The following is a 12,536-nucleotide window of genomic DNA, read 5'->3' on the forward strand; positions in this document are numbered from 1 at the left end:
GGTCTAACACTTTCAAAAAATCGATTTTTTTATTTTTTTATTTTCTTATTGTAAAACATTTCAAGAATGTTATGTCAAATTTTCAAGTCAATTGAAGCAAAATGGCGGATTTTTTCGTGAAAAATCGTAGTTTTTACTTCAAACAGCCACAAAAATTTCATAAAAATTTTTTTAAGTTAAATAAAAACGTTGGGGTCCAGAAAAACATCTATTAAAAATATTTTGCTCTGATTTTTTGACTTCAGATGATTCTGTGCTGAGATACAGTGTCCACCGCAAATCCTGTTTTCTAAAAGGCATCCTCGAAAATGCTCCGTCACCGGCTCATTTTTCAATATTTTTCTACGAAAAAATTACTAAATGTTCTTTTAACAATGCTTTGTATAATGCAAAAAATTCGAATACAGTTGTTTGAACGATAGCTCTAGAAAAAAAACGTGAAAATGGTGTTTTTTTTATACCCGTTAGACCCTACCCCCCCCTTAAGAACGCCCCGTAAAATATGTATACCTATACGGCTTAAGCCAGTAGGGGGCGTTCATATACCACATGGACACGAAAACGTGGAGAACCGCGGACATTTAGCAAACTATATCACTCTCGCCAAATGTCCACGTGGACATATTCGAATTTCTGTCATTGTAATCGTTGATTTAGAAAAACTAAAATAAAATAATTAATAGAATAGTATTTTTTTTTGCCGTTTAAATAGCTCGGGGAGCTGACGCTGGAAATGAAAATTAGAGATAGTATGGAGAAGGAAATTTTAAAGTTTAGAGTAGGCAGCGTAGAATAGTAAGCGATCATGAGACGTTGGTTAGACCATCATCATCATGCACTTCATTATATCCATTCCGGCTGGATATGGACAGAAAGCAGTTCAAGATAATGAACCAACCCCTTTTGATACCAGTTGGAGGAAGGACAAGGGTGGGTTCGAGACTGGCCTCTACTTACTACCCAAGCATCTCACCTGTCGGCAACTTATGGGATTCGAACCCAAAAGTTTTTCTTGCCGATACCGGGAATCGAACCCAGTACACCTCGGTTACCAGACTCGCGCCAGCCTATCCACTAGACCACATCAGCGCTAAAATAATTAATAGAATAGAATATTGAAATAAAAAAATTATCATATTTATAAGTTGCTTGTTAGAAGTTTTATTACAAACTACTTTAATAGCGCTTATTCAGTAGATCAAAGCGACACTTGTTCTTACCTTTTACAAAACTCATATGAATGTGTGCCAAATGTAGCTCAAACTGTATTTATGAAATCAATGAATCTCGTAGGAATTTAATATTTACATTGTTAAATGTGTCACATTTCTTAAGTTTTAGTTTAGGTTTATTTTTTACCTCATGTGTGCAAGCAATTTTATGATTTCAATGGAAAAAAAATCTGAGCTAAGCACATGAACATAACCCCTACCCCCCCTCCCCCCTCCCCTCTCCGTGGAAAAGCGTGGACATTTCCAAAACCCCGCCTCTCCATAAGTTGTCCACGTGGTATGTGAACGGTCCCGGGATAGATTTATTTCCATCCATATTATCAAACCTCATTCTGATGTTTACAGGGCATTAAGGGTGGGTAGTAGAATTCGCAAAAAGCTTTAGGTAGATATTCCAACTGTAATACAAAATATTCACAATATTTCCGCAAAACAATAGCACAAAAAAGTATCGAGAATGGAACTGGCCTTCTGGCTCATCTCGATCAAGCGATGCAGGAGTTATGAAGAAAGTACCGGTAATCGCATAAATAATCGGATTGGCTGTTTTTTATATAATTCTCAGTAAATGTTTGAATAAGGAAACTCTTCCGGTTGTTCCTAACCGAATTATTTAATTTTCATAACCGGTCAGAATTAAAACAATGATAATCTGGTAAGTAATTAGTGTTAAGCTTAAAATATTTACTTACCAGTGTTTTCTCCACGAGGTTTGTTTCTCTTAATATTTCTCCTGAATTCAATCACGTTTTAGCAGAACACCAAACGAAAAATTCATTCGCGTGCCCTGAATTCAAACAAAAATTGTCGACGCGCGCTTTAATTTCTTTTTTTTTTCTTTCTACCGTTTACCTTCTACACAAGTTTGCAAGCAAGCTCCAGTGCTGGCAGAAAAATCTTTTTGAATTAACGACCCATGCAGCAAAAGCGCAACATCGTCCAAACAAACAGCCGTCATCCGAACGGACCAATCAGCGGCGACCCCGTCGAGCTGCGGCCGAGGCTGTCATTTCGGCACTCGAATACTACTCGAATTTTGATTCTGGCTGGACGAGAAATCGAAAACACGTCAGTTTAGCGAAATCAATCAAACCAAGCAGAAAGGAAATTCGAATTAAATCTCAGTAAGGCTGGTCCAATTTGACTAGGAAAAAGCAAATTCGTTTATTATTCTGTGCGGTTAATAGTTATGTCGGTTTGGTGCAAAAATTAAGCGAGCTTTTAGAAAACCCCCAGTGCTGTGCAGAAGTTTTCCGAACTATCGGATGCCGGAAAAATGCTACCCAACTTGTACGAAATGTCGCAGCTAGACGATAGCCGAAAGTTAACCACAGTGCTGTTCTTTCTATTAATAGAATTATTTTTCAAACGTAAGTTATTCGAAATACTATAATGGGAATATAGTTAACGCCACGAATGTGCAGTACCGTAGCATAATATTGGCCGAAAAATTGGTCAGAAAGGTCAAATGGATGAAATTTTTTGATATTTTTTTCACTCACAGATAAGCCAAAATCTTCCGTTTTGACTGCTTCTGACGTGTCTTTCCTGCTGGTCTGATGTTTACATCTGCAGAGTTGTAGGAAACACGTCTCTGTTTCCAAATATTTTTACGATTGAGACAAAAGCTTAATTTTTTTACCAGACGCGTTATGTTTTTGTTTAAAATCTAGTTTTAAATTCTTTGTCATTCTTTCTAAACATTAGCTAGATGATTTAAAATAGTTGTTGATTCAAACTTGTTGAGTATTGAATCTTCTCGAAACTAACGAATATCGAAACAAGATTATCTATATATTCTTAACTATCTATTATTGATCTGATTAACAAAACCTTTTATTATTTACGGTACAACTAAACTACTAGTGTAAAGGTATAAACTACTCATAACCTTGCCCAGGCAAACAACAACAATGACCCTCAAAAATGCTACTCGTTTAACGGTATTGATATTGCAACACCTGAATGTGTTGGGTTTAGTTTGTGAATGTAGGCTTAAAGCTTATCGGCTCATTTTTCCATTCATATCGCGATGCCGAGTACTTTTTTCGGCAGTTTGTTATCATTGATTATCAGATTAATACTATTTTTACCTGTTGCCTTTGTTCTTCCAATAGGTGTAGAATCTGCATCGTCTCAGGCGGAAATCGATCGGCACCTTGAGATGGGACGTGATCTGCTTGCACGCGGTCAGCTGTCGGACGCGCTTACGCACTACCATGCCGCTGTTGGTAAGTTTATGCTACGAAAATCACCAATCTGACAATATTGTAGGCTCAAAAACTTGTTCTATATCAAATAGTTTAGTCAATTGAATTTTGAACTTTGGAAAAGATCCAAGAATAAACAATTAAAACAATTAAAATTTTTAGGCGTTAAAGTATCATCAAGCCCTGATATGACCCTTAACCGCCTGAAAGTATGCAATGGTTCTGAACCTTTGACTGATTTGACTACCGATAATCAAGGTGACCATTATTGTTGACTGGGTGACTGTAATTAAACATAAACATTTGAACAAGGTCACAAACATGATTGACGGATTTATTACCGATAGTTCGGTGCTGTAGGTTTTTCTTACATTTCCCTCGAGGCTCAAAAATGTTTCCTTCCTTCTTTCAGAGGGCGATCCCCAGAACTACTTGACTTACTTCAAGCGAGGCACAGTTTACCTGGCTCTGGGTAAGGCCAAGTTCGCCATCAACGATTTTTCGCGGGTGCTGGAACTGAAGCCGGACTTTGTGGCCGCTCGAGCCCAGCGCGGTCAGGTCTACCTCAAGATGGGTGATTTCGATAGTGCAGAAATAGATCTCATGAACGTGCTCCGGATGGATCCGCACAACCACGATGTGAACTTCCAGTACGCTCGGATCGATCCGGCCCGGGATCAATGGGCACTCTGTTTGGACGTCATAGGACGGGGTGATTACACGACAGCCATCGCACTGCTTTCCCAGCTGCTGGAAATTTGTCCATGGTCGGTGGAAATCCGAGAAGCCCGAGCCCAGTCCTACATTAGAATTGGTGATCGGTTGGCCGCCGTTAGCGATTTCCGATCAGTTAATCGATTATCTCAGGATAGTACCGATGGTTACTATACGCTGTCGAAGATTTTGTACGATTTGGGCGATTCAGGCTCGGCTTTGAAGGAGATTCGAGAATGCTTGAAGCTTGATCCCGAGCACAAGGACTGTTTTCCACTGTACAAAAAGCTTAAAAAGGTAGACAAAGTTTATGTGGATGCCCAGCAATCGTTAGAGGAGCAACGTTACGCTGATTGTATACAGGGTGGCGAAAAGCTGATCAAGTTGGAACCAGATGTACCGATGATCGTGTACAACGGAAAGCAACTACTTTGCTCTTGCTTGGTCAAGGATGAACAGTTCACAGCTGCCGTAGGTCGTTGTCGAGAGGCTCTAGAAATTTACCAGGATCCCGAAGTCATGTGTGACCGAGCGGAAGCACTCATCGGAGCAGAAATGTACGACGACGCAATACATCAGTATCGGGAGGCACTCGATATCAACGATGGCTTCCAGAGGGCTAAGGAAGGTATCGAACGTGCTCAACGCATGCAGAAACAGGCCGAAAGGAGAGACTATTACAAAATTTTAGGTGTTAAGCGATCTGCAACCAAGCAGGAAATTGTTAAAGCCTATCGAAAGGCTGCTCAGAAATGGCATCCGGATAACTTCCCCGATAGCGACGAGAAAAAGGTGGCCGAGAAAAAGTTCATTGACATTGCGGCGGCCAAGGAAGTCCTGACGGATCCGGAGAAACGGCGCCAGTTCGATGCCGGCGAAGATCCCCTGGACCCGGAAGCAAATCGTAATGGTTTCGGCGGTGGAAATCCGTTCCATCACTTCCAGCACGGGTCACCGTTCCAGTTCAAGTTCCACTTTACGTAAAAACCACTTCTCTCACCTCTACTGAGAAATGTCTGGTTTCCCTTGTTTGCACGAGAATTAAGCTTGCATTTCCCATACTATCCTTCAGGAAACATTTTTCTAGTAATTAACATGAACAGAACGGACAGTGCCAGTTTTTTTATTTATTGAGATCGTAGATTTTTCCTTTTCAATTCCTATTGAATAATCATCACACTGTTGTAGACATCATAAGTGCACTGTTGATTCCCTTATAAAAAACAACTGATGAAACTAACTTCAGCAATCATTTTCTTTTCGACTCAGATAAAGTGTGATTAGAATTTATTGTGTTTAGTTTAAAAATAAGTTAGTAGCTAGTAGTCAGCAAGGAGAAATGGTGAAATGATGAGGAAACAATAATTGAATAGGTAAAGCCTTTTTGTGTTTCAATGCATAACATTCTGTTATGCATAGTAGCATTATTGGTACCATTAGAAGCAGAAGTTGGTTAACTAACCCGTACGGGTGTTAAAACATTTGGTCGTTTCCTTAATTTCGCGTTTTTCCTCAACCCGGCAAACAATGGGCTAGCAATTAATAAAGAAGAAGAACTGATTGATGATAAAACTATAAGGAAGAATGTGTTAATTTCTCCCTTTCTTGTAAATAAACGCTTAATCCAAGTTAAGAATTATAAACGTGAGATTGATTTTTCGATCGAAAGAAAATCGTAATAAAAATTAAATCCTCTCAAGATTATTTTTTTTACTTTTACGCTATTTATGATTTTTAAGATTTCATTAGTTTATTCAAAATCTTAAAATGCAAAAAATCGACTAGAAAATGCGTAGCTATTTCATACTTTGAGTTTATAACGACAATTAGCTTAAATAATGACAAAATATTGAAAAACACCACTCAAATTCCCTTATATATTTTTAACGTAACAATATCAGAATTTCAAAACATACCCCGATCATAACTTTTCTTGATGAAATTTTCTTACATGCTTACATGTTCGGTAAATATTGATCTAAACCGCAAATTCAATTTTGCCGATATCGTTTAAAAATAAATCAACTGTCAGTCGTCTGAACCTAAAGCCACAGCCGCAATTTATACGGAAAATTGTTAGTTTAAAACGTTCAGGCCTAAAATTGTCAAAAATTCACCGAGAGTTACCGAACATTCGTTAGAAAATTTTGAACGCTCGGTGATATAAACGTTCAACCGATAAAAAAGTTGGTTTGATTATTGCGATAATTCGTTTTGGTTGAATTTGCCATTCGAAACATTGGAAACATGTAAATAAATGTCAATTCGGTCTTTTATTAAAATTATTTCGTAAATTTCATAATCATTCAGTTTTGTGGGTTTTGTGGTAAGAGACGATCGCTCATATACAATTTTCTGAGTGGGCAGTGTTAAACCCATGCAGCAAAACAATCATCCAACAAACTGATCTAGATCAGTATTGGAAACGAGCCCTGCAACCGGAAACAGAAAAAACGTCATCGAGCGACCGAGGCCCGAATTTGACAGCCCAGCAGAGCGCACTGTCAAGCGAATCTTTTCCTCTCTCTTTTTCCGGCATCGTGTATGCTAAGTGGACACATTTCTTCGAAGGTACGGTTAAAATTAGTGGAAAATCGACGGGATAACGGATTGTTTTTCCGGTGAAAAGTGGTGCGATGGGAAGAGGGAATGGAACCGGTTCCGGTGATGTTAAATTTGTTGAGGATTTTAGGAAAATTAACGGAAAAATAGCCTCTAAATGGTGATTGTTGACGATGTTTTTGTGAGAATGGAGGAACCACGAATTTGGATGTAGCTGACCAGGAGGAGATTAACTGAATTTATTCTGTTGAAACAAGTCTGAGGGAATTATACCTGTGGCAATTGGGAGCTGAAGTTCTCATGGCTAGAATTTTCAGACGTTTTGCACAATGTAGTTACTCCATCAAAGCAATAATAGGTTGAATTTTATAAACAACTAATCTGTTGTCGTTTTTAATGTCCATAACCTAACCTGGTTAATATTACGATATCTCCTGAATTACTCGGAGACATAACAAATTTAGAAAAAGAAAATTTAATCTGAATTACGTATAGCCAAAGAGTATTTTTATGATTGTTTAAACTTGGAATAAGGTTCTCGGAATCGAACTTTTAATTGTAATTTGTCATTTGTAATTTTATTAACTTTAACGCAGCCTGTTGGTTACAATTAACTATTATTTCAGGTTAAGGAAATCATTTTATAATAAAGAATAAGTACTAAGAAATTCAAAATAACATTAATGAAAAACTATGAGTGTTTTCTAAAAGGTCTTTTATATTATATTTTTAAATTGTTCAGCTTTCTTCAAAAAACATTGTAATTTTTTTTTGTAGCTGTGATTATTTACGGAAACTTTCAAATCACAAAAAGTGAGTATACCCTGTAGAGGGGACTTCTTTTTATAGACACAATGCTAGCCACAACTAAGCGTATTTTAAAATAATTTATTTAGTAGTTTTCACTGGAAATCGATCCCATTACTTTACATGACTTAATAGAAACATTACCCAATCATTACTGACCTTATCAACATTTATCTCTTCCACAGATAGACTGAAATGGCTGACACAGCGAAGAAACCCGCCGCCAAGAAGGCAGCCGGTGGCAAGGCCGCTGGCAAAGGTGCCGCCGCCGCTCCAGTCGCAGCCAAGGGTATCAAGAAGTCCCAGACCAAGGAGGCCATCCTGGCCCGTACCCACAAACCGAAGGGCCAGCGTACGCTCAAGACGGCACTGCCCTACCAGAAGAAGAGCTACGGTCGTCTATGGGCCAAGGCCGTCTTCACCGGGTACAAGCGGGGTCTGCGCAATCAGCACGAGAACCACGCCATCCTGAAGGTTGAGGGTTGCCGCAACCGCAAAAATGCCCTGTTCTACATCGGCAAACGGTGCGTGTACGTGTACCGTGGCAAGGCCAAGAAGAACGCACCAGGAGCGGCCGAAAAGAAGTCCAACATCCGCGCCATCTGGGGCAAGATTACCCGCTCGCACGGTAACAGTGGCAGCGTGAGGGCCCGATTCCGCACCAACCTGCCCGGTCACGCCATGGGACACCGCATCCGGATTGTAAGTTGCATTTATTTCTAGTTAAGGACCTGCTGATTGTCTAACAATTTTTCTTTTTTCATTCCTCTTTCAGATGCTGTTCCCATCGCGTATTTAAGTTAAATTACAACTTACTGTGTAAATTTATAAAACAACTACAACAAAAATATAAAAGAAAACGGGATAATTCTGCCTAAAAAAATCAAATACGCTCAACAGAGGTTTCTTCATTACAAGAAAAGAAAGTTCATTCTGCCTCTTAACACTTGAAATATCGGATTAAAAAGTCTTGCAAGTTGCAGTATTATCAGTCAAGATAAAAATGTTTAATAGAAACGAATCACTTAGGTAAGTATGTACAACTTAGTAATATCTGAAAAACATTGCACCCTCATTTAGAATCTCAACGAAACTTCTTCCTTTTATTTAGTAGGATTGAAACACTTATTTTTTACCAGATACCAGCAAATCAACGCTAGGTACTCAAACACAGATCAATTAAAACACTGGTACAGAAGAAAACTCAGGTTAAAGGATTTTCTCCCTCTGTCAAGGACTAATAAAATCGTGTACACGAGTGGCGATTCCCGCTCGTCTACGATTTTTACCCGTAAAGGTTCGCCAAAGCGCGAGCAGGCTGTGAAAAAAAATCCCTAAGGTTCGCGAACCATAGGAAACACGAGCGAGGCAGTCCAACCAACAGACGATTCTTTTGGATTTTGAATCCTGTCTCGCTCGTGGAAATCGTAATATACATGAAAAATTTTCCCCGAGATTTTGGCTCACGAACCATTTAGCGAAAGGTTCATGAACTTTTTTTTGGAAGGGAACGCGTGGTTATTCGATTTTCTTCCGTAGGCAGGCTGTGCGTCTCTTTAGGTACGCGTACGGGTAATAAATTGTGCTTCAAGCAGCAGCAGGAAGTTCTTCATTTTCCACTGTTCTTTCAATTATTGTATGGAATATTTCTGGTTTATTTTTAAGTTTATTAAAAAAAATTATTTTTTGCTAACTTACAGCGTTTTAAGATTAACGAAACTCTAAATATTAAATCAAATTCATTCTGCCATGTCAACTCCTGGTTGGTCAATTGAATTAAACAAAGCTTTTTGACAAAATTATGGATTAGAATGGACACAAGAAGGCCCTAATAATGATGTTTAACAACCGTTTAAGGAATAAATAATCAAATCAAATCTTAGAGCCTTACAATTTCATCCAAATCACTACATTTCTGTAGTAGAGGTTGAGTGTAAAATTCCATAACTGTTTTTTAAATTTGGAAAAGACAACCACGATTCATATGTAAAGTTTCAATAAGAAAACACATGCAAACGTATCAATGATTATTTTGGATTAAAGTGAATATCATAAAAAATTGATAAATTAATTCAATAATCAAAGAAGAGTTTTCAAGTAATTTTTCTTAAAAAAAACTTTCTTGAGGGGTTTTGGCTTGAGGGATACAAATATCTACGGAAAATTGCTTTTTCACCACCTTATTCAGATGTCCCCAGGGTGGCCACAGAACCGGGAAAACCAGGAAAAAACCGGGAATTGAAAATCGAACCGGGAAAACCGGGAATTCAGAACCAAAACCGGGAAAATTAACAAGAGAAAACCGAATATCAGTTTTGGTTCTAAAATCAGGGATTCAACCCAAAATTCAAAATTCAATTTCCTGGTTAGAATTTAACAGTTCAAAAATGTGTTAGAATCATAAGTTCGGAAATTTTTAAACTACTCTCTGATTTCTCTTCAACTACCTCTAAATGGAAAAAACTAACTTATTTTACCGGAACCTATAGTTCAATGAGTTGAGAAATTCAGAAAGTCTCTTAAAATTTGTTGAAGTATCGCATTACAATTATTTGAAAAAACCATCAATCATATAAAATCAAGCAAATTAAAGTTAAATCACAGAAAACGTTAAATTTTGGTTGAAAATGTTAAAATAAGTAAATATTATTATTTTCCTGTGATAGTGTTTAATTTAAGAGTTAAACACAAGACAATCATCTTTATGCACGACAAAGTGTTTTTTTCGCAGTCTAATAAAAATTTGACTTCGCCGAAACTTTGCTTTGTAAAAAAGGAAACCATCTCCTATCAAACGCACTGATTTGAAAATTAACTTTTTTCGATCACTGGTCCTAATTTAAGAAAAAAATAAATTACACTTTTTAAAGCTTGAATATGTAAAGATTTCTTTGAATATTTTCGAAAATTTCAAATGAACTGATTTCTAACTTGATCCGTTACGAAAATTGGAATAAAATTTAGAAAAACAGTAAAAATATTTCCTTTTTTTCATAAGGGTGTGTTTATGTCGATAGAAGCCTCTATATAAATTCTTCAAAAATCTTAAAGTGTTTCAACAGGTAGTTTCCTCAAAATATACATATTTGTGTTTTGAGTGAAGCATTAAAGAAAAAAAACTGAAATCGAATGTTAAAAAAGACCCATGTCGAAATAACAATACTATTGCAATAATATTGATTAAAATTTTTTTGTTTATTTCTTTTCGATAGCACAAGTCAACCAAATTTACGATTTTCCGTTTGCCCGGGGGGTGAGAGCTGATTTGACTAATTTGAGAGCGACATATCCAAATATGCTTATTCAAGGGTTAACTTAAGAAATGTTTTAGCCACATTTTAGAACTTTTCAAAGATACTCAAATCCTAGGTTTCGAATCGATGATAAACTTTCACGAAAACCGCAAATTGTTGAAACTTTTGAGAAAACTGTGGCGTCTTTCAAGTTTATTTTTCACAGTCTGGAGAATTTAAGAATATTTTGAAATATTTTTTTTATCAAAATGAATCAATTATTTTTTTGAAAGCATAAGTAAAAACTAATTTGAAATCTTCAACAAAATTGTAAATAGAATTTAAATCTATCGAAAGCTCCTTAATGCTCTTCAATGATGTCACAAATATTTTCCTTTTTTAGCTTAAGAATTCAAGCATTGCTTCTTTGAATCTAGAATATCTAGGTTATATCTTAATCCTCTATCAAATGGGGGATAATAAATAGATTCGAAATCTGTTATTTTTATATAGGATTGTCGGTTTATTAGTTATTAAAGATGTATATTACTCAAAACTTAGTATTTTTAAATTTCAAAACCCAATATCACATGAACTAGATTTGACATAATATGACAAATGTTTCGAATTCAGGACGGCACCATCAATTTGTGAAACAAAGGCTTTACAGGGTTTAAAACATGTACACATCATGTTTGTATTGCAATCTGTATTTGATAACTTAGCTTATAGTTTCTGAAATTTTATATACACTGTTGAGTCTTTTTGATTGTTGAAATCTTATTTGTCCACTTTTCAACTTATTTTTTGCATAAATCCTTAAAATCAGTTTTAGCATGCGTCTGAAGAAATTTATAATTTTGATACAAGTGTTATTTTCAAACCGACATGCCAAAAAACGTTATAACTCTATCACATTTTTCTGCATAACAAAGTCTATCCACTACTGAATGAAAAATGAAAACGTTGAGATTTTTTGCAATTTGCAATTTCAATGTACATATCAAAGTTTTATTTTGAACTCAAAATCCATGAGTGCTGAAGTTCAGATTTTTTTTAATAGTTTAGGTAGTTTAATGCGAGTATAAATAAATTTAATTTGCAAAATTTAATTTGAATCAAAAATTAATGTTTCTTATGTTTTCTTGATTTATGATACTTTTGATTTTATTGTAATAAATTTAGATATTATGCTTAAAAATTCCTTTTGCAATTTTTTTCTATATTCATTTTGAAACTGAAATTTCTTAGTTTAGGATAGAAAAAAAAGCAATGGGTGAATCTGAATTGAATAAATGTTTTGAATTTTGTCTCAAACTTTGATATGCTGTTGAATAATCCCCAAAACTGTTTGATAAAGACTCTGTAATTTGTTGCCCATATTTTTTTAACTTTTTAAGTCAGAATTCAAGATGCAAAAACAATGTTTGGTGAATGGTTTCTAATTAGTTATTCATTGCAACGAGTTACAAAATGTTATTTTTTAGCACGAGTCGTAAATGAAATCAACGGGCTTGCCAAGTTGGATAATTACGTCGAGTGCTGAAAAAATTGAGTTTTGCAACGAGTGGCATACACAATTTTATGAAAATTTTGAAAATCCTTAGAAAATCCATTAATTGACCCACAAAAAGTGCATCTCGCAAATGATCAATGACTAAAAATTTGTGATGAAGTAGATCTTGGACTGTACTTTTGCAGACAAAAATAATTTGGATTGAAAATTATCGCTTTTCGATAACTTTTTCAGTGTCTCAAAGTTAACTTTTTAGCACTGA

At 36.1% G+C, this 12,536-nt stretch overlaps 2 protein-coding genes across 3 annotated transcripts; both read left to right on the top strand.

Moving 5' to 3' along the window:
* Positions 1-2,279: 2,279 nt before the first annotated feature.
* Positions 2,280-5,799, top strand: LOC129760558 (dnaJ homolog subfamily C member 3). The gene is made up of 3 exons (XM_055758211.1): positions 2,280-2,602; positions 3,350-3,463; positions 3,855-5,799. The coding sequence occupies exons 1-3, from the start codon at positions 2,509-2,511 to the stop codon at positions 5,138-5,140; spliced, it is 1,494 nt and encodes a 497-aa protein (XP_055614186.1). The 5' UTR covers positions 2,280-2,508; the 3' UTR covers positions 5,141-5,799.
* Positions 5,800-6,571: 772 nt separating this feature from the next.
* LOC129760559 (60S ribosomal protein L35a-like) lies at positions 6,572-8,413 on the top strand. 2 transcript variants are annotated; one of them, XM_055758212.1, is made up of 3 exons: positions 6,572-6,727; positions 7,711-8,227; positions 8,301-8,413. In XM_055758212.1, exons 2-3 carry the CDS (start codon positions 7,721-7,723, stop codon positions 8,322-8,324), a joined length of 531 nt encoding a protein of 176 aa, XP_055614187.1. In that variant the 5' UTR covers positions 6,572-6,727; positions 7,711-7,720; the 3' UTR covers positions 8,325-8,413. The 2 variants fall into 2 exon arrangements, with proteins under 2 accessions (XP_055614187.1, XP_055614188.1); XM_055758213.1 differs by lacking the exon at positions 6,572-6,727 and adding an exon at positions 7,513-7,531.
* Positions 8,414-12,536: the final 4,123 nt, after the last annotated feature.

The sequence above is a fragment of the Uranotaenia lowii genome, unplaced genomic scaffold, assembly GCF_029784155.1.
Source record: "Uranotaenia lowii strain MFRU-FL unplaced genomic scaffold, ASM2978415v1 HiC_scaffold_658, whole genome shotgun sequence".
Taxonomy (NCBI): Eukaryota; Metazoa; Arthropoda; class Insecta; order Diptera; family Culicidae; genus Uranotaenia; species Uranotaenia lowii.

What these genes read in the sequence shown, in the direction of transcription:
- LOC129760558 (XM_055758211.1), top strand. Translation starts at nt 2,509, where the DNA reads ATGCTACCCAACTTGTACGAAATGTCGCAGCTAGACGATAGCCGAAAG. An exon ending in AATAGAATTATTTTTCAAAC is followed by an intron (nt 2,603 to 3,349) that starts GTAAGTTATTCG and finishes TTCTTCCAATAG; the next exon opens with GTGTAGAATCTGCATCGTCT. An exon ending in GCACTACCATGCCGCTGTTG is followed by an intron (nt 3,464 to 3,854) that starts GTAAGTTTATGC and finishes TCCTTCTTTCAG; the next exon opens with AGGGCGATCCCCAGAACTAC.
- LOC129760559 (XM_055758212.1), top strand. Translation starts at nt 7,721, where the DNA reads ATGGCTGACACAGCGAAGAAACCCGCCGCCAAGAAGGCAGCCGGTGGC. An exon ending in TGGGACACCGCATCCGGATT is followed by an intron (nt 8,228 to 8,300) that starts GTAAGTTGCATT and finishes TTCCTCTTTCAG; the next exon opens with ATGCTGTTCCCATCGCGTAT.